Source organism: Notechis scutatus, chromosome 3 (genome assembly GCF_049901735.1).
Source record: "Notechis scutatus isolate UNSWTSFEM ecotype Mainland chromosome 3, rNotScu1.2, whole genome shotgun sequence".
NCBI lineage: Eukaryota > Metazoa > Chordata > Lepidosauria > Squamata > Elapidae > Notechis > Notechis scutatus.
Window position 1 is genome coordinate 210,891,291 of NC_142011.1, and position 24,643 is coordinate 210,915,933.

The 24,643-nt window shown below is 49.0% G+C and overlaps 1 protein-coding gene across 1 annotated transcript in view; it reads left to right on the plus strand.

The window, feature by feature from the left end:
* The first annotated feature begins 10,166 nt into the window (after positions 1 to 10,166).
* Positions 10,167 to 24,643, plus strand: part of NRBP2 (nuclear receptor binding protein 2) — a 36,263-nt gene continuing 21,786 nt past the window's right edge. The window contains 10 exon segments of the mRNA XM_026689012.2: positions 10,167 to 10,244; positions 16,117 to 16,239; positions 16,346 to 16,447; positions 16,640 to 16,729; positions 16,935 to 16,986; positions 17,055 to 17,165; positions 18,475 to 18,498; positions 18,740 to 18,823; positions 18,909 to 18,964; positions 19,088 to 19,183. Coding sequence (XP_026544797.2) covers positions 16,132 to 16,239; positions 16,346 to 16,447; positions 16,640 to 16,729; positions 16,935 to 16,986; positions 17,055 to 17,165; positions 18,475 to 18,498; positions 18,740 to 18,823; positions 18,909 to 18,964; positions 19,088 to 19,183 — 723 coding nt within the window. The 5' untranslated portion in view covers positions 10,167 to 10,244; positions 16,117 to 16,131.

The window sequence follows — 24,643 nt, forward strand, 5'->3', positions numbered from 1 at the left end:
GGATTCAGGTCTGGGGAACGGGCGGGCCAGTCCATAGCATCAATGCCTTCGTCTTGCAGGAACTGCTGACACACTCCAGCCACATGAGGTCTAGCATTGTCTTGCATTAGGAGGAACTCAGGGCCAACTGCACCAGTGTGGCTATCCTGCTTTAGCTATTTTGCCATAGAACAAATCTTGCCTAGCACGTACACCTCTCAGGGCAAATTCCACTGACAGGACTGAAACTGACAGGATTAACTCCAAAAGTCTGTGTCAGTTAGAAACTGTGTATTTGGTATTAAGACATGTCTACCTGAAAACTATCAGTCATGTAGTTTGCTCCTTGTGTCACGTATCTTGGTTGTAATGATTAACTCTGTAACTTCATTGTTTCCTGCATTCACCCCGCACCCCCGTCTTTAAATCAGCACAATAAAGAGGACAGCGCAAAGCAATCGGGGCCGCCGGGACAATTCCATCTGCCCCAGGCGCGATGTGTTTCCTCACCTAAAGAAACTATTTGTTTTGTGTCTTTTTCTTTGTGCTTTGGCACTCACCCTTGCGAGGGCTCCGCTAAATTAATTCTTGAAGGGAATTCAGCAACAGACTGGAAAATCGAATCAACGGACCGGTCGCTCGACGCGACAGCTGGGGGCTCGTCCGGGATCTCTCGATTCGTCCGGGATCCCTTCGATTTTCTGGTTTCACAGTGTGACTTCTGTCTAGGGGTGCATCGCCTTCACTCCCATTTCTACGCACCTGGCATAGGCTCCGTACGAACGTAAGTAATGGGCTCCTCACTTTCCAAGGTTTCGTCAGGATATAGGGACGAACTTTACGATTTGGTGAAGAAGGCTAATTCCTTTCAAAAATCAATGGTACCACTGTGTACCCTATTTCTAAGAAATCTTTAAATAAATTTATAATTTACATTGAGGCACATTGTCCAGCCTATCCATCTGCTGGAACTCTCAGCCATTCTCTATGGGAAAAATTAGGGAAATATCTACACCGAAATTCCTAGAGCTCCCATGGATATACTCATTTCTTGGAGAGCGATAATGGCTGCTATAACTACTGTTTATCCACCTTCTAGTCTTCCTGAAACCTCTTTTTCCCCTGTTTCCTCTGATTCCCCTTCTTCTCATTCAAAAACTACTAAGCCTCTTGCGGCTCATCTTGATACAATTTCTTCCTTACCACCTCCGTATCCTGACATTTCTTTCCCTCCTCCTTCCGCTCCATCTTCTCTTTCTGACTCTTTCTCGATAAAACCTGTGGGAGGTATTATAACTAATCTTCTGTCATCACCTCTGCCTTTAGAAACAGAAGATCCTTCTGCTTATCCTATGACTATTATCCCTGGTGCAGCGGGAGGCAATGTTCACAGCAACATTGAGTTTAAAGTTTTAAAAAATATAAAAGATGCAGTTACAACTTATGGATTACACTCTCCTTTTACTCGGGAATACTTGATTCTTTGGTCACTGCTAATACTGTTATGTTACTTTATGACTGGAAAATGCTTTTCTCTATGCTTATGACTCCAGCGCAATATGTTGTGTGGCAATCTGAATATGAAAAAGGTGTTGAGGCTGAAATTCGTAGGGGTTTGCCTGCTGGAGTAACTGTAGATCATTTAATGGGAAAAGGTCAATCCTCTACTCTAGCACAACAACAAAATTCCCCCGTCGCAGTTTTGCCATTATTCATATGTGTGCTATGAATGCTTTAAAGCGAGTGGATGATTCAGATTCGCAGTCCACCCAAACATTTTTGAAAATTATGCAAAATCCTGATGAGCCATATGCTTCATTCATCAGTCGCCTTCAGACAGCCCTAGATCGACAGATAGATAATTCTACTGCCAAACTAGAGTTACTTATAAAATTGGCTTTTTCCAACGCAAATCAGGTCTGTCAAAAAATTCTACAGCCAGTCGCTAATAAGCCAGGCGTGACATTGGCTGAGTTTTTACAACTCTGTAGAATTGTAGGAACAACCACTCATAAAATGAATATGCTTGCTACTGCTATCACTGCTTCATTATCGGATCCTAATTCCGCATCCACTTCTCCTCCCGATGCTTTCGCTGTAACATGCAATGGCAATTGTTTTAACTGTGGCAAGCCCGGACATTTTAAAAATCAATGTCGCATGCCAGGGGGTGGGGCCGTTCTTCGTGGCCAAACTAGAGGTCCACCTCCCTCATCTAAGCCACAAACCATCTGTCCTCGCTGCCGGAAAGGCTATCATTGGGCTTCACAATGTCGTTCTAATCCTTCTCTCTCTCAGCCTTCGGGAAACTAATTGAGGGGTCTTCAGCTAGCCCCGCCACAAAGGCTGAATTACCTGCCACAACATTTCCTGTGGTGCTGTTAGAGGATCTTGTGTATGATGGTCCTGGTGCTGTTTTTACTCTTCCTTTAACTACAACGCTTTTCAAACCTCTGCCTCCCTCCACACCTGTCTTACTTATTCCCAATTCTTCCCTTACCATAGAGGGTGTGGTTGCTGCTCCTTACTTATATGATTCTTCTGCTCTTAATAATCTTGCTTTGGCTGCAATAGGGGATCGTTGCTTTTCTTTAAAAAAGGGACAGTAGTGGCTACGCTTATAATTTTGCCTCTTTTTGAACCTCTCTCCTTGTTTGCATTACAGCAGCCTGTCCAAGCTTCAAAACCCACTCTTTCTGTCACACTCAATGGTCGCATTTTTGATGGTCTGATTGACACCGGTGCAGACGTTTCTGTTATTCGTTCTTCTGAATGGCCCTCTTCTTGGTCTCTCACAGAAGCTTCTTCAGTGCAGGGCGTAGGTGGGGCCCAAGCTGCTAAGGTCAGCTCTCATTGGCTCTCTGCTTCTACTAAGCATTCTACCTTAACTGCTTATCTTAAACCCTATATCCTTCCTCTACATTGTAACCTCTGGGGACGTGATTTACTCTCTCAATTTCAGGCTTATATTCAGCTGCCATAGTTTTTCTATCTAAATGTCTATTTCTCCTTTATCCCTTACTCTTAAAACCTCTCTTCCTGTTTGGGTGGATCAATGGCCTCTCACCAAAGAAAAATTGGAGGCTTTACATCTTCTTGTCCATCAACAGTTAATAGAAGGACATATTGAACCATCCACCAGTCCTTACAACACCCCTGTCTTTGTAATTAAAAAGAAATCTGGCAAATGGCGCCTCCTTAATGATCTTTGAGCCATTAATTTAATTATTCAACCCATGGGACCACTGCAGTGTGGCCTGCCTAATCCTAATTTGATCCCAGCTGGATTTGATCTCATAATAATAGATTTAAAGGACTGTTTCTTTTCCATACCTCTGGCACAAAAAGATAGGATCATCTTTGCCTTTACAGTACCAGAGCTTAACAACTCTAAACCCACCTCTAGGTATCAATGGAAAGTTCTTCCACAAGGTATGCTAAATTCACCAACTATGTGTCAATTTTTTGTCAATGAGGCTCTGCGGCCTTATAGATCTCAATTTCCTAGTTTTCTTGTATATCATTACATGGATGATATCTTAATCGCTGCCGATGGGCCAAAGGGGACGGTCCAAAAAACCTTCCCGATCCTCTTGACCACATTAGCAAAAGCAGGGTTACATATAGCACCTGAAAAAATCCAGTCTCACTACCCAATGCAATATTTAGGCCACAAGGTTTTAGCTTCCACAGCATCTCCATATATTCCTTCACTCACACTTCCCCAGCCAACCACGCTGGTTCAATTACAGCAGTGCTTGGGGGTTATTAACTGGGCTCGACCATATCTTGCTCTAACCACACAGATGCTATCACCACTCCTTCAAGCACTAGTAGGATTGAAAAATCCTGCAGATAAGGTCTATCTTTCAGATCAGCATCTAGAAGCTTTAAAACAAGTAAACACAGCCCTAGCCACCCGATGGGTAAACCGTGCACTCACAGACACACCACCTTCTCTTGCTATCCTTTCCACTCATCAACTACTGACTGCAATAATTGTCCAAATATCAGATGCAAGAAATCTTCATATTTTGGAATGGCTACACCTACCACACACTCCAAAAACATCTATTTTTACTAGAGCAGCGCAAATGGCTTCTCTTATAGAAAAAGGGCGTAAGAGAACCAAAGCCCTGATGGGAATGGATATTTTTACATTGTATATTCCTTTTAAGATCACTCAATGGGAACCTCTTTTTCAGACTTCCACAACACTGCAGGACGCCGTTGGAAGATTGGTGTGGCCAAGTGTCGTGCCACCTTCCCTCTGATTCACGACTGCAGGTGTTGCGGACAGTTCCTTTTGTTTTACAATCACCTTTTGTCCAACAGCCATTGAAGGAAGGCTTCACTGTATTTACTGATGGTTCAAAAAATATTGGAGCATGTACATGGTACGAAAATGCTCAATGGCATAAACGTTTAACTACTTCACAAACATCAGCACAACAAGCTGAATTAGCTGCCTTCCTATTGGCGTTGTCTCTTTTTTCACAACAACCTTTAAATATAATATCTGATAGCATGTATGTTACCCAGATGGTTGCTCATATTTTCGATGCATATATCTCCCCTGTTACCCCTCCCTCTCTCATGACACTTTTTTTTGCAGCTTCAGACCCTGTTGAAAAAACGAGGGAAACCCTTATTTGTAGCCCATATCAGAAGTCATCAGCAATTGCCTGGATTCCTAGCAGAAGGCAATCATATGGCAGACGAGGCTTGTAAAATTATGGCCTCCTCTCCCCTTCTCCAACAGCCTTCACCTGGGGAGAGTCATGATTATTTTCATCAAAACAGGAAAGCCCTAGTGCGACAATTTGGAATTACATATCAAGAAGCCACGGCAATAATTCAACAATGTCCAACATGTAGCTTGCAGGCCAAAGGTATCCCTGAAGGCGTTAATCCTAGGGGTACTCAAGCCTGTGATACGTGGCAAATGGACATCACTCATTATCCTCCCTTTGCTCCCTGGAAATACATTCATGTATCAGTAGATACTTATTCAGGGTTTATTATAGCAACATTGCAAAGAGGAGAGGCTACCAAAAATGTTATTAATCACTGTATTCGATCTATTCGTAACGTTGGGATGTCCAAAAATTCTCAAAACAGATAATGGTCCTGCTTATGTCAGTTCTCCCTTTGCTGAGTTTTGTCATAAATGGGCCATCATCCATAAGTTTGGCTTGCCCTTCAACAGCCAAGGTCAAGCGATTGTGGAGAGATCGCACCAAACTTTGAAACAGGCCCTTGATCGGCACTTGGGAAAAAAGGCTCAGGCCCCCGAACCTCCCAACGTTGCAAAATATCTTAAATGTTTGTCTTTATACTCTTAACTTTCTCAATCTTACTGGCTCTCCTCCTGCCACGGCGGCTTCCCGCCACTTCACCAAGCCAGTAGTTCCCTCTTCCCGTCCTCTTGTCTATTTCAGACAGCTTCCAGATCCTGCGTGGAAAGGTCCTGCACAGCTCATCACCTGGGGAAAGGGTTACGCTGCTGTCCAACTTCCTGATCGAGTGCTTTGGGTTCCTGCTCGCTGTGTCAGACCTTACCATGGCAAACCTGACTCTGATCCTAATCTTTCTTCTGATATCGATACTTCCTGTCTTTTCTCAATTTAGGGCATCTCCTGATGCTATTTTTGCTTTCCTTGCTGACACTGTTACCTTTGTTTTTAAAGATAATCTCCTTCCTGCATGTAATTATGTTTTCCAACACAACGGTCGTTTCCTTCCTCCTACTTCTGACATAACTGTTCACTATTACTATTCTCCTTGTTTAATCTTTTTAACTATACATGTCACTTCGCTTACTATAGGTTCCTATTCTTGCTTGGGGTTTTCCACAATCACACCTATTTCAATCACACTGTTCTATTGCTTTCCACTCCTTCAGTGGCATCTCCTCCACTATCCTCCGTTTTCCTTACATTGCCCTCTCTAGCTAATTCTGAGCTACCTTTTCCTGGAGACAAACTATGATGGCATCTTCGTTGCTGCTTTCCACCTTGTGATGTCACCAACTGCATATGGCATCATTCATCTTCCTGGGTTCCTGATCGCTACAAACCACCTGTTGTGCGACGACGCCACCTCATCTATGGACGACACCCATCGCAAGACTACGGCTCTCATTCGAGCTCGCCATCTTCGGTATCCTGCCTTCATCGGTGACAGCTCCATCTCTAAGCAGCCTGCGTCTCATGCTATTCCACGATTTGGCTATCGTCCCACTCCTCGAAGCATACAACCATCCTCTACAAATGAACATCAACCTCAAACTTATACCTGGACTATCCTTGACTTTCAAGGAAAAATTTTAAATACCACCACTAACTATACTCGATGGCCATGGTTTCCTCAGCTTTTCATGGATTTTGCTGAAATGGGAACAGGAGTCGAAAAAATTCGCAGACAAAAAATTGCAAGCTGATACATGGGACAAGCAAGGCTCCTGCTCTCCAGCACCTGCTGACAACTATAGACTATATTTTTGCCCTGCCCACAGTACTGGCACTTCTCGTTCTGCCTGCGGTGGGGTAGTTGACAGATATTGTAAAAATGGAGTTGTGTGTCCACAGGTCATATCTGGTGGGAAGCACCTACCAAAAATGACTATATTCATATTACCCGTGCCCAAGCACAGCATTCCTGCTCTTCATGGCCTTGTTGTGGACAAAGAATGAATCCACTCATAATCACCTTTACTGCACAAGGAAAGACACTTGCAAAAAAACAATGGATGGTTGGGTTTACTTGGGGAGGGCGTCAGTGGGATGGTCAAGGAGATGAAGGGAATGTTTTTACAATTCGTCTCTCGATATCCATGTCCACTTACGATGTTGGTCCCAATCCCAATTTGAAATCAAACTTTCTACAAAAACCCAATATCCAGGTGAATCCATTAGTACAGTTGGTCAATTCTTCTTTCACATTGCTAGCAACTACACTTAATGATTCATCCAAAACTGATCAATGTTGGCTTTGCTTATCTGATTTGCCACCATTCTACGATGCAGTAGCTTCCAATGAACCCATTAGTAACTCCACCAGTGACACACAATGCCGATGGAACACTTCCTCCATCACTATCACTGACATAGTAGGTCAAGGATGTGGCCTAGGACACATACCTGCTAATTACTCCCAATATTGTCAGAATGTTTCATCTGGGTATCACTGTAATGTATATCTACCAAAAGAAAGATCAAACCTTAACATTGGAGGCTACGGTCCTCTATATACCACCTCTAATGGCAATATCAAGGCTCGCCTCAAGGGACAATTCTTTATCCCAGGTAATAATTCTGTATGGGCCTGCTCCACTGGAGCCACCGCCTGTGCTCATGGTGATGTTCTTATTGCTCAGGGATCCTTTTGCATTCAGGTAAAATTACTCCCAAAGATCACTTTTTATCCAGGGTCGGAACTTGTTAATGAACTTGAACCTCCACAATTCCCCCTTCGTCAGAAAAGAGAAGTCATAACAACTGTAACACTATCTGTATTGCTGGGTCTTGGAGCCGCAGGTGCAGCCACTGGGGTAGCGGCTCTAGCAGTTGGTCATCAACACTTAGCAACCCTCAGTTTACAAATAGATGAAGATCTCAAACGCATAGAGACTTCAATTTCTGCTCTCCAAACTTCTCTCTCATCTCTAGCTGAAGTGACTCTTCAGAACAGAAGAGGTCTAGATTTGTTATTTTTAAACAAAGGGGGATTATGTGTAGCAATAAAGGAAGAATGTTGTTTTTATGCTGATCATTCAGGAGTTGTCAAAGATTCTATGGCTGAATTACGTAAACGTTTGAAGGATAGAGAGAATGAACGACAACAAGGTCAGCCATGGTATCAAGGCATGTTTAATTTTTCTCCCTGGTTAACCACTCTATTGTCTGCTCTAATAGGTCCTCTTGTGCTATTGCTTCTTGCTTGTACTATTGGTCCATGTGTATTAGGACGTTTAGTTACCTTTTTGAGGGATCGTTTGAATACCCTTGATAATGAAGTTAACAATACTCAAAAAACGGTTAGCTTTCTCACAAAGGATCTTGTCAAAAAACCTTTGCTGGAATGGTCCTCTGACCTAGAGTCAGAGGAGGAAATAGACACTATTAACTCCTTTTCTCCCAAAGAAGTTTTGTTAACTCTGCCCAGCCACGATTCGGGGGATGAGGACTTTTCCTCGTATGAGTTGGTTCTGCAAGGCATCAACAAACCGAAGGGTTTGTTGCCACCTTATGGGACTACTCGGGAGGAGAAAGGACTCTACCTAGAATCATGAGCACAAAAATAAAGAAAAGGAGGAATTGTGGCTATCCTGCTTTAGCTATTTTGCCATAGAACAAATCTTGCCTAGCACGTACACCTCTCAGGGCAAATTCCACTGACAGGACTGAAACTGACAGGATTAACTCCAAAAGTCTGTGTCAGCTAGAAACTGTGTATTTGGTATTAAGACATGTCTACCTGAAAACTATCAGTCATGTAGTTTGCTCCTTGTGTCACGTATCTTGGTTGTAATGATTAACTCTGTAACTTCATTGTTTCCTGCATTCACCCCGCACCCCCGTCTTTAAATCAGTACAATAAAAGAGGACAGCGCAAAGCAATCGGGGCCGCCGGGACAATTCCATCTGCCCCAGGCGCGATGTGTTTCCTCACCTAAAGAAACTATTTGTTTTGTGTCTTTTTCTTTGTGCTTTGGCACTCACCCTTGCGAGGGCTCCGCTAAATTAATTCTTGAAGGGAATTCAGCAACAGACTGGAAAATCGAATCAACGGACCGGTCGCTCGACGCGACACACCAGCATATGGTCTCACAAGGGGTCGGAGGATCTCATCTCGGAACCTAATGGCAGTCAGGCTACCTCTGGCGAGCACATGGAGGGCTGTGCAGCCCCCTAAAGAAATGCCACCCCACACCATTACTGACCCACTGCCAAACAGGTCATGCTGGAGGATGTTGCAGGCAGCAGAACGTTCTCCATGGCGTTTCCAGACCCTGTCACGTCTATCACATGTGCTCAGTGTGAACCTGCTTTTGTCTGTGAAGAGCACAGGGCGCCAGTGGCGAATTTGCCAATCTTGGTGGTCTCTGGCAAATGCCAAACGTCCTGCACGGTGTTGGGCTGTAAGTACAACCCCCACCTGTGGACGTCGGGCCCTCATACCACCCTCATGGAGTCTGTTTCTGACCATTTGAGCAGACACATGCACATTTGTGGCCCGCTGGAGGTCATTTTGCAGGGCTCTGGCAGTGCTCCTCCTGTCCCTCCTTGCGCAAAGGCGGAGGTAGCGGTCTTGATGCTGGGTTGTTGCCCTCCTACGGCCTCCTCCACATCTCCTGGTGTACTGGCCTGTCTCCTGGTAGTGCCTCCATGCTCTGGACACTACGCTGACAGACACAGCAAACCTTCTTGCCACAGCTCGCATTGATGTGCCATCCTGGATGAGCTGCACTACTGAGCCACTTGTGTGGGTTGTAGACTCCGTCTCATGCTACCACTAGAGTGAAAGCACCGCCAGCATTCAAAAGTGACCAAACCATCAGCCAGAAAGCATAGGAACTGAGAAGTGGTCTGTGGTCACCACCAGCAGAACCACTCCTTTATTGGGGATGTCTTGCTACCTGCCTCTGCTTTCCACCTGTTGTCTATTCCATTTGCACAACAGCATGTGAAATTGATTGTCAATCAGTGTTGCTACCTAAGTGGACAGTTTGATTTCACAGAAGCGTGATTGACTTGGAGTTACATTGTGTTGTTTAAGTGTTCCCTTTATTTTTTTGAGCAGTGTATATTTCTCAGGCAGGGAGTCCAAATCCACCACCAGAGGCCAGGTCTGAGCAGCCTGACGCCCCTTCTCCAGGGGCAGAGACCCCACCCCACATGAAACGGAAGGGGCTTCCACGACCAGCCCCTAAACACCGAAGCCCTCTGGCGGGGCAGCCCAGCAAGGGCGGCGGCTTGGTGTGCTCGAGCGGGGCCACCGAGGCACGGCCGGACTAACTTGGGCGGCGGCGGGCGATCCTCCGCGCCGCCCCGTGGCAACGCCCAGCTGCGCAGCACGGACCCTGAAGCAAAGAGGCGCGGAAGCTGGGCGTCCAGGGGCCTCCCGGGAGCAGCGGCGAGCGAGCCACGTTGGGGCGAGCAGAAGCGGACCAGGCGCGCGCAGCCGCGCAGGAGGAGAGCGAGGACGAAAGCGAGGTGCTGGAGGAGGGCCCGTATGGCCGCTGGCAGAAGCGCAAGGAGCAGGTAGCCGCAGGCTGGGGCGCCGCGGAGGAGCGGGGGAGCTGGCAGCCAAGCGCCCGCGCCACTCTCCCGGTCCCAGGGGCGGGTATGCCTCCGGGAGCGGGCGGCCCGACTGGATGACCTTCGCCTGCACCTCATCCGCAGGAACGCTGCCCGACGAGACCATTTTACGTGTTGGTTTACTTATGACCCGGTCGAACTGCATTCCCCGGTCCTCAGAAGCTCCTACCGGACCCGGGGTTTCTCATTCCAGCCTTTGCCTACAACGCTCACCCCACGAGGTAGGCTCGCTGAGACAGTCCAGCTCTCTCCCCACCCATCGGCCCCACCGCACCCGCCGGCCGCTCTGTCAGCGCCTGGAGCCGCCTGGCAGGAGAGTGGGGGGCGGGGGCTGCACCCCGGCAGTTCCAGGCCCTCAGTGGTGGGATCAGGGCGCCATCCCGGGACACGAGGACCCTCCCTCCTGACCACCGGCTCTTGTCACCCAGCACCTTCGACTGGCTGCCGGCGGAAGGAGGAAGCAGGGGAAGCGGCAGCTCTTCAGCTGGGGCAAAGCGCTCTTCCCCAATGCTGCCCAAATCCTGCTCTCTCCATCCCTTGCCCGCTGCCCGGAAGGGCCTCCGCGGGCCTTCTGCGGGTGGAGGAGCCTTACTTTGAAGGGGGGGGGACAGTGTCAAGGAATGCTGCCCCACTGTCCCAGGATCGTCGTCGTCATCCTCCTCCTCCTCAGCCTGCCCGCCCAGCAAAGGCATCGCAGGGTCTCTGGAATTTGGCCATTCAGCCTAATTTAAGGCACCAGCGCAGAAGCTTCCCTGGGCAGAGGGGTGGGGAGGGTGCACACCTGGCCTCGTTGTGAGGAGGGGCTTGTGGGACTCCTGCACAATATCATCCCAAGGGGGGAGGTTCCTACCCTGCCTGTCCTTCTTCCTGGCAGGAGGTCCTGCCCTCAAGTGGCTGCCTGGTTAGCTACCCCAGATCGAGCAATACGGCTCCTGCCCCTCGTTGGAGCTGCCCCCTTTGTCCTTCCTCTCCTGCTCCCTGGCAGAGGCCATCTGGGGTCCTCTCCCCCAGCACCCCCAGCACCCCCAGCAAGCAGCCACCCTGGCCTTTTGTCCTCCAAGGGGCCTCTCCTGGAGAACGGGGCGGGAAGGTCAGAGTGGAGGACCGGCCTTGCAAGTACATGGCAGCTGCTTCCCAGCCGGGCTTTGTTTGGCAGCGCCTGGGTGGGGTTTGGAGAGCTTCCCAGGTGAGCACTTTGCCTGCCCAGGGTCTTTCAGGCTGCTGCCCACCCGTCACCTTCACCCTGAGAGCAAGTGGGATTCTTTCCCAGCTCACCCACAGGCCTTGTTCCGCCAGCTCCTAGGCCAGGCCTGACTTTAGCTGGCAGCAGCAGCTGTGCCCACGAGGCTGCCCTGGGAACCCTTGTGAGGGGCTGAGAGCAGCAGCCGCTGGCTGGCTCTGTCAAGGAGCCCCCCTGGGCCCTCTGCCTCGGGTGGGGCTCTGGGTCGCCTGAGTTTCCTCCACCATATTTCTTCCAATGGCCAGTTTGGGAGCTGCAACGGGTCTCTTGGAGGGGGCCGAATGGGGGAGTCCTCAGGCTTCCTGGCTTATTGCAGCTGACACCCCCCATTGCTCTCGGATGGTCACTGATGAGGAAGGATCTTGAAAGGCTGGTCAGGGAAGGGCATCTGCTGGCTCTTGCCCTTCATTGGCTCCCCCAGGAGAGGCTATGGCTCCCCCTGCATTAGGTGGAGCCTGGCCTTGGCTGAGCTGCTGCTGCTTATCTCCCAGGGAGGGGAGGGCAGGGCTGGGCCTTTTCCCGGTGTGGCACTTTAGACAAGCGCCGTATCCCCTGTGCTGCTGCTCTCCACAGCTTTGGCTGTGTTTCCCTGAGTTTTGCTTCTCGCCGCCTCAGAGGAAACCTTTGTTGCTGCTCATGGGCAGCCTTGGGGTGGGGCGGAGGTGAGCAGCCCTTTTGCCTTGCTGGAAAAGGAGCAATGCACCACCTGTCGGCCCTTCGAGGAAGACCTGGTCAGGAAATAGACCACCCCCCCCCCGACAGAGCGCCCCACTTGAGTTGATCTGGGCTCTGTGAAAGCCCGGGAGAGCTTGGGCAGGGCGCTCTTGAGTTTCTTCCTCACCCGCTTCTGTTGTGCCAGGCCAGGCCAATGCTTCTGCCCAGTCTCTTTCGGGCATCTCCATGTTCCTTTGGGAAGGGGTGGGTATAATTTCTAGGCCAGATGTAGGTCAGGCAAAATGGTCGTACGTCCCATCCTGACTCTACAGCGCCAGTAAACATAGAACATGCAATTTGCTTGGGGGACGGAAGTGGTGTCCGTGTGGAAACCCGGAATGCCTGTTCTCTGAGGGGGGCACTTCTCAAACCACCCACTCGGTCCTGAGCATTCTGGTCCTTGGTGCCTCCCTGGGTTCCCCAAAGAATCGCCGCCGGCGGGATGGCCTCCTGGATCTTGCAGGCAGTTGCCATGACAATGGCTTCATCCAAAGGCTGTGCTGGTACCCAGGCCATGCTCTCCTTGGTGATGGCAGCCCCCTGCCCTCTCCCCACAGGGCAGGGCGAAAGGTGGGGCTAGCTAGGCATGGGGTGAAGGGCCCTCGAAGTGGCAGTGGTTTCCTTTCCCTTCCCTGGGCAGACTTGTTTTTCCTCTTGTGTATTGTTTATTTAGTTGAGTGTTTTAGGATGAACACTTAGGGATTGATGCTCACCCAGTATCAAGAGAGTTCATCAAAATGCCTAAAAAAATATGTTAAAATACACCCTATAAATCAGGGGTAGTCAACCTTTTTATACCTACCGCCCACTTTTGTACCTCTGTTAGTAGTGAAATTTTCTCTAACCGCCCACCGGTTCCACAATAATGGTGATTTATAAAGTAGGGGACAAACCCCTACCGCCCACCATGAAAGCTGGAATGCCCACTAGTGGGCGGTAGGGACCAGGTTGACTCCCACTGCTATAAATTATCCCTGAGAAATAAACAATACTAAAACCCAGGATCTAATTTTACCTGCAAGCAGGGGTGGGATTCAAATTTTGTAACAACCAGTTCTGTGGGCGTGGCTTAATTTGTGGCCATGGCTTGTTGGTCACGTGGCTGGGTGACTGGCAAATACAAGTGGTCCTCGCTTAATGGCCAGTTGTTTAGCACGTGTTCTAATTTATGACTGATCTCCCCAGAGCTACTTGACCTGTTTTTGGAGTTTTGACAGTCATGCGCGCGCGCACACACACACACACACACCCTTCTAACCCTGCTATTGCTTGGATTCTGTAAGGATCTCCTGCTGGAGAAGGAGGTTGGACTAGATGACCTCCAAGATCCCTTGCAGGCCAGCCCTAGATTTCTGTGCTGCTTCAAAGAGCCTTCTGAAGCCAGGGTTTGTGTCCTTCCTTCCTCTCCTTTTTTTCTCTCTCCCTCCCTTTCCATGTATTTATCTATCCATTCATATATCTCATTCACTTTCTCCTCTCTCCCTCTTTTTCTTTCTTTCTTTCCTTTCTTTTTCCTTCTTTCTGTCCCTTCCATCCTCCCTTTCTCTACCTTTTTCTCTCCTTTTCTTTCTTTCCCTTTTCTTTGTCTCTTCCTTCTCTCTCTCCCCTTTTCCCCCTTTCTCTTTCCCTCTCCCCCCCCTTTCTCCTTCTCTCTCTCCCCCTTTTCCTCTTTCTCTCTTTCCCTCTTTCCCTCTCTCCCTCTCCCTCTTTCCATCTCTCTTTCCCCCCCCCTCTTTCTCACTCACTCACTCACACACACACACTCACCTGGTCTGGGACAAACTGTGATACGGTGAGCTTCAGTCAGCAGCGGGAGGCAGGAAAAGGAAGAAAGGGGGGAGGAGGGGGTGGTGTGCAACTGCAGCGGAGCCTTGAGCACCCCTCACCCAAGGCCTCCCAAAACACCTCTGCATGCAGCGGCAGCGGCAGACCTGGCTGCCTCCTGTTTGCCCCCAGGAGAAGCGGGCAGAAGCGATGGAGACACTGTGGTGATGGTGCTGCTTACAGGCAGCAGCTGGGTCTGCCGCCTAACCGGTTGGAGCACTGCCACGTGGTAGGGAGAGCTGGGAGAGCGCCGCATGGCGGCTTAGCCAGCCAGCTGAGCCCGGGGATGTTGGGGGGGGGGGCAGCTAGGTAGACTGGGTGAGGCCCAGGGAGCCCCAGGGACATTGGGGGAGGGTGTGACTTGCAGGCTTACCTGTGAGCAGGCAGATCAGTGGAGAGGCTCGTGTCAGCATCAGGCTGCTTCTCTCACCTGCTCTTGCTGGGAGAGCCTCTCCCGGCAGAGCGAAAAACTTGCAAGTCCCCCTCCCTTCGGGAACCGGCTCCTGGGCAGCAGAGAGAAACAGGATTCAACCAGGCTGCTTCTCTGTTGCCCAGCAGCCATTTCCCGAAGGGAGGGGGACTTGTAAGCTTTTTGCTTTGCCGCAGCAAAAGGCAGGCAGCAATGGCTGGCCTGGCGGGCAAAAGCAGGCTGCAGGCATGTCGCGCATGCGCATGATGTTGTGCATGTGCAATAGAGACCGACTGGGCAGGGAGCGGAGAAGCGGGCAGAGAGGGGTGGGGCCAGCCAGAACCGTTTAACGGTTCTCCAAACTACCGGGAACCTTAACAACCGGTTTTATAGAACCGGGCCAAACCAATAGAATCCCACCCCTGCCTGCAAGCTGTAAAGACATGGTGGGTGAATCCACTGAGGGATCTACCCAAACGCAGGCCAGGAAGAGGAGGCTGCCTTGGCAGCCATCAGAAGTGAGTGGGGAAGGGGGTGCAAGTGGGGTCTGGGCCGAGGAGGTGCTCTTCCTCCTCCTCCTCCTCCTCCTGCTGCTGCTGCTGTCAGAAAGCCGCTCTGGCGCATCCAAAGCCTCCAGTCTCAGGAAAACAAGTCGGCAGTGCCGGTTGCTTCCTCCCTTTGCTGGGGGTCCCACTACTGAACCCCGGTTCCTCATGGGCCCTGAGGGGGTGAGGGGAAGGGCTGCCTTTCTTCTGGGTTCCCCTGAGCCAGGGGGCTCCTGGGATGCCTGCTGCCCACCTCAGCCCAGGGGAGCCCATCAAGGAGCAGAGAATCGGCAAACCAGCCTTGGCTTCTGCAGGAGAGAAGCGATTTTTTCCCCCTGGGAAGACAAGACGCTGGCAGCCCTGCTGGCAAATGGCAGAGGAGAGGATTCTGGCAGCAACTTCAGGCAGCCACCTCACTCCTGAGGGGCCCTTATTTGGACCTGGGACTACTCTCCTAAAGCAGCTCCTGTAAAGCTTGGTGTGGTGTGTGTGTGTGTGTGTGTGTGTGTGTGTGTGTGTGTGTGTGGCTGCAGTCCCCTCCTAGGATGCCCAGCCAAATGGTCCTGTCCTTGGAGGGCCCAGGAGAACGGCTCTCTGCCCTGTTTCTTTGGGGAGGGGCTGCACTCACTCAGGGGGTGTTGCCAGTGCTGTGGCGATTGCGGTAACAATCTGTAGCATGCTGAGCTTGGGGGGGTTCAGGGCTCATCCTATGGGGTAAGTTTAGAGATCACATGGGTCACGTGTGGGCCCAGGAAATTTGTCCATCCCAAAGGGTGGGGGGAGACCCCCTTTCCCCTCGAAGGGGGGCCATCCAGTGGTGGCACAGCTGGAGGGCAGGAGGAGGCACCCTGCCTCACCCCTTCCTCTCACAGGCCTCTGGGTGGCCTAGTCCTGCTGGGGGGAAGGACACGGAGCCAGCGGGCAGAGCCATGGGTGCCCCAGCCGCTGGGCTTCCCCTCCTCTGTGTCCTGGCAGGGAGGAGAAGAGAGATGCTGCCTCTCAACCCAGGGTGTGGCAGGTGTCATGTGGGTGCCCATTGGTTCTCTGGCCAGCCAGGCTGCTAAAGCTGGACGATGCCCACAGGTGAACCAAGGCAACATGCCAGGGCTCCAGAGCACGTTCCTGGCCATGGACACGGATGAAGGCATGGAGGTGGTGTGGAATGAGCTGCAGTTCGTGGACAAGGCGGCTTTCACGGGGCACAAGGTGAGTGGGGTCCGCAGGAGGAGCGGGGCCTGTGCCCAGAGCACCCGTCTCTGGCTGGCCCTGGCACAGGCTCCCTTCCCCTAAAGTACTGCGGCTTGCCCAACAGGAGAAGATCAAGGCCACCTTTGAGCACCTGGTGGTTGTTGACCATCCCAACATCGTGAAGGTGCACAAATACTGGCTGGACATGAAGGGAAGCAAAGCCCAGGTGAGTTGCCGTAGGGCTGGCTGCTGAACCTCTGGGGCTGGGCTCAGGATAAGGGGCTCCAGGAAAGTCCCTCAGAAGCCAAGAGGGGAAGGATGCTGGTGGGCAATAGGAGGGCCGGCAGCATCTGGCAGGCCAGGGGACCGGGAAGTGGGGCTGGGAATAGGGGCACCCACTCTGACCTCTCCCGGGCAGGTGATCTTCATCACCGACTATGTCTCCTCAGGGAGCCTGAAGCAGTTCCTGAAGAAGACCAAGAAGAACCACAAAGCGATGAGTGCCAGGGTGGGTGAGCCCCCCCGCCGCTTGCATCGACTGCTCCAGGGGGCCCTCCAGAAAGTTGGGCGCAGGGCCCCTGGTGCCGCAGATGGACCCCCACGGTTGCCACATTGGGCCCTCAGGCTGCCAACAGCCTGGGAATAGAGGGGGCTGGGTGGAGGGGTTACCCGTGTCTCAGATGGCCTTTCTCCCTCTGCTCTCTCCCTGACAGGCCTGGAAGCGCTGGTGCACCCAGATCCCCTTAGCTCTCAAATAAGTCCTGGGTTCACCTCAGCCTCTCCTCAGCCCTGCTGGTGCCCGGCAGCCCCTGTTGGGCACCGGACTCCCCCAGCACTCTTTCCCTGCAGTTACCTGCACTCCTGCAATCCCCCCATCATCCACGGCTACCTCACCAGTGACACCATCTTCATTCAGCACAACAGGCTCAGCAAAATAGGATCAGGTATGAAGAAGGTGGGCCGGGCCAGTCTCTGGAGCCCCTGAAAGGAAGTCTGCCCCCATGGGTCCCCGAGAAAGACCTGTGCCTGTCCCCTCCCTCCTGGGACCTGAAGCCCTGGTCATCTCTTGGTTGGACCACTGCAACACGTTCTACGTGGGGCTATCCTAGAAGGCTATTCAGAAACTGCCCCAGGGGATCTAGAATGCAGCAGTGCAGACTCTATGGGAGCCTGTAGCACCGCTGTTGCTCATTTGCTTCCGGATCCAACTCAAGGTGTTGGTCCTTCCCTGTAAGCCGCCTGTGGCACAGCTCCAGGGTAGCCGAGGAACTGTCTCCCCCAATAGGGTTGGCCCTTCCCACTTGCTTTGGATCCCGTAGTCCAAACTATTTGGGCTGGTGGGTCCAGGACAAGACGACTTTTCTGCTGTGGCCAACGCCTTCTAGAATATTCTCCCTCTGGAGGTGTGGTCGGCCCCCACCCTCATGGCCTTCTAGGGCAGCCTTGGCTTTGGCAGTTGGCCCAGGGCCCTGATGGGGCATTCTAAGCTCAGGGTGGTAGAGAGGAGATCCCCACACCCGCCTCACCTGTCCTCTTCATTTTTAGCTTATTTAATTTTTCCTAATTTAAAATGTTTCCTATTTTTACTTTTTCTTATTCTGTAAGCCACCCAGAGTTGCTGTGACACTGAAATGAGTGGCATATAAATTTAATAAATAAAATAAATAGGAGTGGGGGCCTCTTTCCATTGCTTTCATGCACACGCGCGTGTTGGCTCAATCCAAGTTCTCCCATGCTTCCTATGACCTGCTAATATCCCACCGTAGCCGTGGAAAAGAAGAACTCTTGTGCATGGACCTGCCATGGGCAGCCTGGTGTGGTGGGAAGCATCTTTCCCTGGGCGAGAGATGATGCCCACGGAGGCGATGGCCTAGGCTGAGACACCCATTTCCCAGGCAGGAGGGAGCTTCTTCCAGAAAAGGGGGGAGGGGGCACGAGGCAGCACAGCCTGAAGCCAAGTAGGAGACAGACAGAGGCCTAGAACCTCCCACGGGGGCAGATTCCTTAGGCCAAGAGTAGCGAGGGCTCAGCCTGGCAAGGTTCTGCCTGTGGCGCCTAAGCAAGCAAAGAGCTGACCTCTGGCTGAATGGCTGGTCATCGTTCTTGGCCTTAGCCTGACACGTTGTCCAGGACTTGTTTGCTTAGCACGAGAGGCCTAAACACAGGATGACACGGCTGGCACTCTTCTGCAGCTTCCGGGTAGGAGCCCCCACATCTCTGTAATGGCCATCTTCTCTTCTCTCCCCCCGACAGTCTGGCATTGTGTTTTTGCAAAGGGTAAGTGAAGCTGCTGCCTGGGGTTGCCTCTTCCCGCCTCTCTCTGCCGTCCAAAGGGCCCCTTCTTGCTCCCATTTGAGTCAAGCCCTACAGCCCTCCCCCAGCCTCAGGACTGTGTCCGGGGCCACCTCCTCTGGGCTGCCACACTCTGATGCAGAAGGCCAGCCCTTGGCCTCAGTCTGTGCTGGGCGGCATCTGCCCCGGCCTCCCTCTGAGCAAGGACCTCCCACCCCTCCTGCAGCCCTTCCGCCTGAGCTCCACAGCCTGGTCCATACAGAGCGGGAAGACCCGTGGAACCTGCACTTCTTCCCACCAGAGTACGGAGGTGAGAGCAAGCCCCTTCCATTGGGGGGGAGGGGCATGGTTGTTTCGGGGCATGCCAGCTCCATGGGATGCTGTTGGCTTTTCAGAGATGGCCGATGGCACAGCGGTGGACATCTTCTCCTTTGGGATGTGTGCGCTGGAGGTAAGAAGGGCCTGCAGGGGCTGAATGGGAAAAGTTTCCCCTGCCCAACTTCTGCTGCTGGGGGTCTGGAATGCAGCTGCTGCCTGCGTGGCCAGCCCGGCTCCATCTTGGCCTCTCCCACAGATGGCCGTGCTGGAGATCCACTCGAATGGGGACTCTTCCGTGACCAAGGAGGCCATTGAGCGAGCCAGGCACTCTTTGGATGACCCCAACATGCGGGTGAGAGGCAGCATGGCCCCCTGGGGTGGGGCAGGGAGTTACCGGATGACTGCGATCCCCTTGGTCTCTGACAGCCTGGTGGTTGCCATAACCCAGTGTTCTGGAACAGCACATAACATTTCCAGGGCCCAAGTTCAGAACTGCAAAATAATCCTGGTTGTATGGACACGTGGATGTTACTCTTGTCTTCCAGGGGGTGGGTCTGGTGGGCAGAGCGAGCTGGAGATCATGCCATCCCTTCTTTACCATCTGCCCAGTCAGTCAGTCTGCACTAGAGAGGGGTCATGTTATACAGTGCTGCAGGAACCATGTGTTGCCAAAAACTGCCTCCTCCCCCTGGTGCCACCTCTCTCTCTGACTCTCCATAAGAAGCAGCTTGCTCCTCACAGTCACCTGGGTATCGATCAGGCTTCACCCTGCTAAAAGCAAGCAGCCACGTTTACAAGAAACTCCAGAAATTCAGAGGAGTAAGATGAGGTGGAAGCAGAAGGAATTCCAGTGACTGCCCCGATTGGAGAACAAGCTCAGTGGGCATCAAACAATCAGCAACTGCTGATCTACCCACAGTTTTGCAACATTCAGATTTGCTATCATTTTGGGGAGGGGGGGGCAATCTTCACGACCTTTAGAACCTAATACCAAGCAAAAACCATGAGATAACCGATTATATAAGGAGGTAGGGACAAAAGAACAACAACAAAAGGACAACATGAGGTAGAGAGTGAGTGATGGGGAGAGTGGAAAACTCCGTTACAAAGTGTTGAGGTAATTCCCCTTTAGGAGAATGAGCGCATACAGGGAGACGTATAGAGAGTAGTGTTTGAATAATACACACACAGTACACAGATACACTGTACAGTAAATGTAGGTTTTTACTTCCAGAAAGCAAAGGTCAAGATAAGCAGTCCAAAGTCATTCATAGGTAAATCAGTTAGTTTTTCAATCCAGGGATAATCCAAATATCAAATTCCAGTGTCAAAAACAGTTCAGTAAAAAACTTACATCAAATCCAGAAATATCAGTCAATGAGAAGAAATGGAGGAACGGCAATACTTTCCAACGGAAGGAAACAGAGATACTCACTCAGACACACTCTCTTCTGAGACTAAGACTAAAACAACCCAGGTTTCTGGCTCCATCTTATGGCCGTTTGAGTAACCACATCCAATTGCAGTTTTTAGCATGCTCTTAAAGAGACAGTATTAAAATGTCTATCCTGGTTTATATATTTCTAATCCAAATACCTGTTAGGTGACATATTCCTAACACAAAGGAGGCGATATAAGAAACACACCCAAGACCCACAGAAGACTCAAATGCCTATACGTCTAGGAAAGAAGGATCCCTAACTCCACTTGTTGGGAAAGGTATAGTTTACTAGAGGTCGTTTTTCCTTGAATCCTCCCCCCTCCCATCCAGCCCCCCTAGAGTTCATGGCAGTCTGAACCCTGAGCCATAGCAAAAGGCAAGCGTGGAATGGCAACTGCCAGTCAGTTAAATCTACAGGTATTTCTATTGGGGGGGGGGGGTGTTGGGTTGTTTTTTTATAAAAATTTTATTCAGTTTTCCACATATTAAAAACATCTTTTTTCAGTGAACAGCATGATTCCAGGTTATCACATTTCCATACAGACTTTAATTTCATATTCATCTTGCATATTTAATTTGATATCTTACCATTACTTTTCATATTTTCTATCATTTTTATCATATACTTTCCTCCAGCTTATTTTATATATTTTTTCCATTCATTACTTAAATCTATTTCCTTAAACTTTAAATGACTCTCATATCTTCATATTCATTATACTTTATAGTTTTCTCTGTCAGGTTTGCAATTTCATCGCATATACTTAATTCATCATTCCAAAAGTTCAACACCAATTCCAACATTTCAAAAAGAAAGTTTCCCCTACTATTGCCAATTTGAATGTGCCACCCCTATAGCTTACATATCATGTAATTAATCCCCCTTTAAATCTCATTATTTAACTTTTAATTATCACCTAAAAATTAATAACAGTTATCTTCTAACATTGCATATATATACCTGTCAAGTCAGGATCCGCAAATTTCCCCTTTAATTATATAAAAAATATTTATAATTTTAAAAAGAAAAATTAATCTATTCAGTTTGTCATAAAAACTGATATTCTCTCAATCACAATCCTATTTCATTTCAGTTGTAATTTATAAATTCATTAAACATAGTTAATAAACTTATCATAATTTCCCCTTTTTCCAGTTATTCCGTTTAACTCTGCATATTTCCATAAAAAAAAGAAAAACAAACCTTGCAATAACAAAACAATCAGTTCCAATCTCTCATTTTAATGATCTGTATTTCACTATTTTCTAATTGATTTATTACTTCCAGTTCATTTATACTGCACCTCATCAACTTGCAAAATCCCCTTTCTGAATTCTAATTAACCATTATCTCTATGTCTTTTAAACAATTTCTTTTCATTTTTATTTGATTTCCATATTTCTTTTTTTTCCTGGTCCTGTTTCTTATTGTCTCTTTTTCCCTTCATTCTTCCCCCCCTTTTTACTCCAATTTTTGTCCCTCCTTCCTTTTTAAATCTCCCTTCTGCAATTCCCTTTTTTGCTGTTTCCTTTTACTTTGTTTGGTTTTCAAAATAAACCTCTTTTAAATTAATTTTTAATTTGTGATTTAATTCCGGGATACCCTGTATTTGAAAGGTGCGCCTGATTCTGAAAGAAGACACCAGCATAATAATCCTACCAGCAGACAAGGGCCACGCGACAGTGGTTATGAACTCATCTGACTACCAAACCAAGTTAACGAACCTACTCCAAAACCCCACATACAAACTCCTAAACACAGACCCCACCACCTACCTAGAAAAAACCACCAGATCCAAAATAAAAGCCTCCCCCATCAGCGAAGAAATCCAGCAAAGAATCATACCCAGAGAGAAATCATCCAGATGCCCTTAGCTTTATGGTCTCCCCAAGATACACAAAGAAGGAACCCCACTTAGACCAATAGTCAGCTCCATAGGCTCACCTCTACAAAACCTAGCCAAATTTCTCGCCAAACAACTACAGCCCTATGCAGAATCCATCAACTCACACGTAAGAAACTCATTCCAGTTCATTGAGATCATAAAGAAACAAAACTTACAGCCCAGCGACCTACTAGTGAGCTTCGATGTCATATCCCTCTTCACCCAAGTGCCTATAAAAGAAGCCTTGACAGCCATCCAAAACAAATACAACCCCCCCAAGCACATCCTAGATCTGACCAACCACTGCCTATCCAATACATACTTCACTTACAATGGACAAAAATACAAACAAATAGAAGGAGCACCCATGGGATCACCCCTCTCACCTGTCATCGCAAACTTCTACATGGAACACTTTGAAACACAAGCTCTAGAAAAATATGATCACAAACCCAAACTCTGGCTCAGATACGTAGATGACACCTTCATAATCTGGCCACACGGGAAAGAAAAACTGAACAACTTCCTCACACACCTCAACAGCCTACACCCCAAAATACAATTCACCATGGAAACAGAAGCTAACGATCAACTTCCCTTCCTAGATGTCTTAGTATACAAAAAATCCAATGGCTCCCTAGGACACACCATCTACCAGAAGAAAACACATACAAACTGCTATCTACATGCACTCTCACACCACCACCCAGCACAGATCAATTCCGTAGCCGAGACACTCATCTCCAGAACAAAATGCTTAGCCGACGAACAACACCTAAAAACCGAACTACACACTCTCACTAACAGCCAATGGATTCCAAAGAAAGAAGATTACCCACCTAATCCAAAAACAAACCCCAACCAAAATCCAAGACAGAGAACAAGAGAACGGCAAAGCCCTCCTCCCATATATAAAAGGCACTACAGACAAAATCAGCAAGATCCTCCAAAAACACAACATTAAGACAGCATTCTGCACAAACAGAAAAATATCCACCATCCTAAGAAACCCTAAAGACAGAATCGAATTAGAAAACCAAGGAGTATACGAAATCCCATGCACCGCCTGCCTCAACACATACATCAGACAAACCAACAGAAGAATTAGTGCACGCATTGAAGAACACAACAACTCAATCAAAAAAGAAGAACCGACCTCTTCCCTGGTCCAGCACCTCAAAGCCACAGGACATGAGATTTACTTTAAAAATACCAGAACTATCGCCAAAACTCAACACTTCAACAACAGAATAATCAGAGAAGCCATAGAGATAGAAAAACGCCCACACACCATGAATAAACGAGATGATACCTCCCACCTACCAGCCATTTGGAAACCTGCCCTCATTAACAAACGAGTACCTAACATGAAGAATGACACCAGACCCACACCCACGAAGGCCACACAAGATGCTACCACACTTCCACGTAGAAAGCAGATTCACACCCACACAGATGATGAGACATGACCACGGACCAGAAGCCGTACCGCAGCTGCATCACTACCCGCTTCAAACCCCTCTGACCCATACATGAAGCAAACTGACGCCCAACATGAAGATGTGGCATGACCACGAACGCGAAGCCAAACAGGATCACAGCTCACCAGCTCAAATCCCCCGACAACTAAGACTAACCTGAACACAGCCAAGCCCCAACCTGAACAGAACACACCCCCAGCCAATCAGAACACAGCCAACCCCCCAACCAATCAGATCACAGCCAGGCCTCCAACCAATGAGAACACTAAAGGTTCTTCTAATATAAATGCCATATCATCGGCGAATGCCTGGAGTTTATATTCCTCTTTTTTAATTTTTAGTCTTCTAATCTCTTGATTTTGCCTAATTTGTACTAAGAGTCTCTTCTGCCAATATATACAGTAGAGGAGCTAGGGGGCAGCCTTGTCTTACTCCCTTATCTTTATGGAACTTTATGAAGTTCCAATTCAGGTTGTCAAAAGCCTTCTGGGCGTCTAAAAATATCAATGCCATTGTCTTGGTTGAGTATACTTCATAATATTCTAATATATCCATAATGGTTCTTGTATTTGTTTTTATTTGCCTATGGGGGAGGAAGCCATTCTGATCAGTGTGGATAATTCTACTTAATACTCTCTTTAATCTTTCCACCAATATTGTAGCCATTATTTTGTAATCTACATTTAAAAGTGATACTGGTCTATAGTTTTGAATTTTTGTGGGTCTGATTGTTCTTTATAAATAAGGGTAATATATGCTTCCAACCATGATTTAGGCATGTTAGCATTCTCCAGGGCTTCATTGTACAAGTCCACCAATATCTCCTCTATTGTTTCTTGGAATTCCTTATAGAATTCCGAAGGAATTCCATCTGGGCCAGGGGTCTTATTTGCTTTTTGTGTTCCAATTGCCTAGGAAGGAATTTCTTCTATAGATATTTTATTATTCAAATTTTGTTTCTCTTCATCAGTAATTTCGGGCAAGTTCTTTTCATTCAAATATTG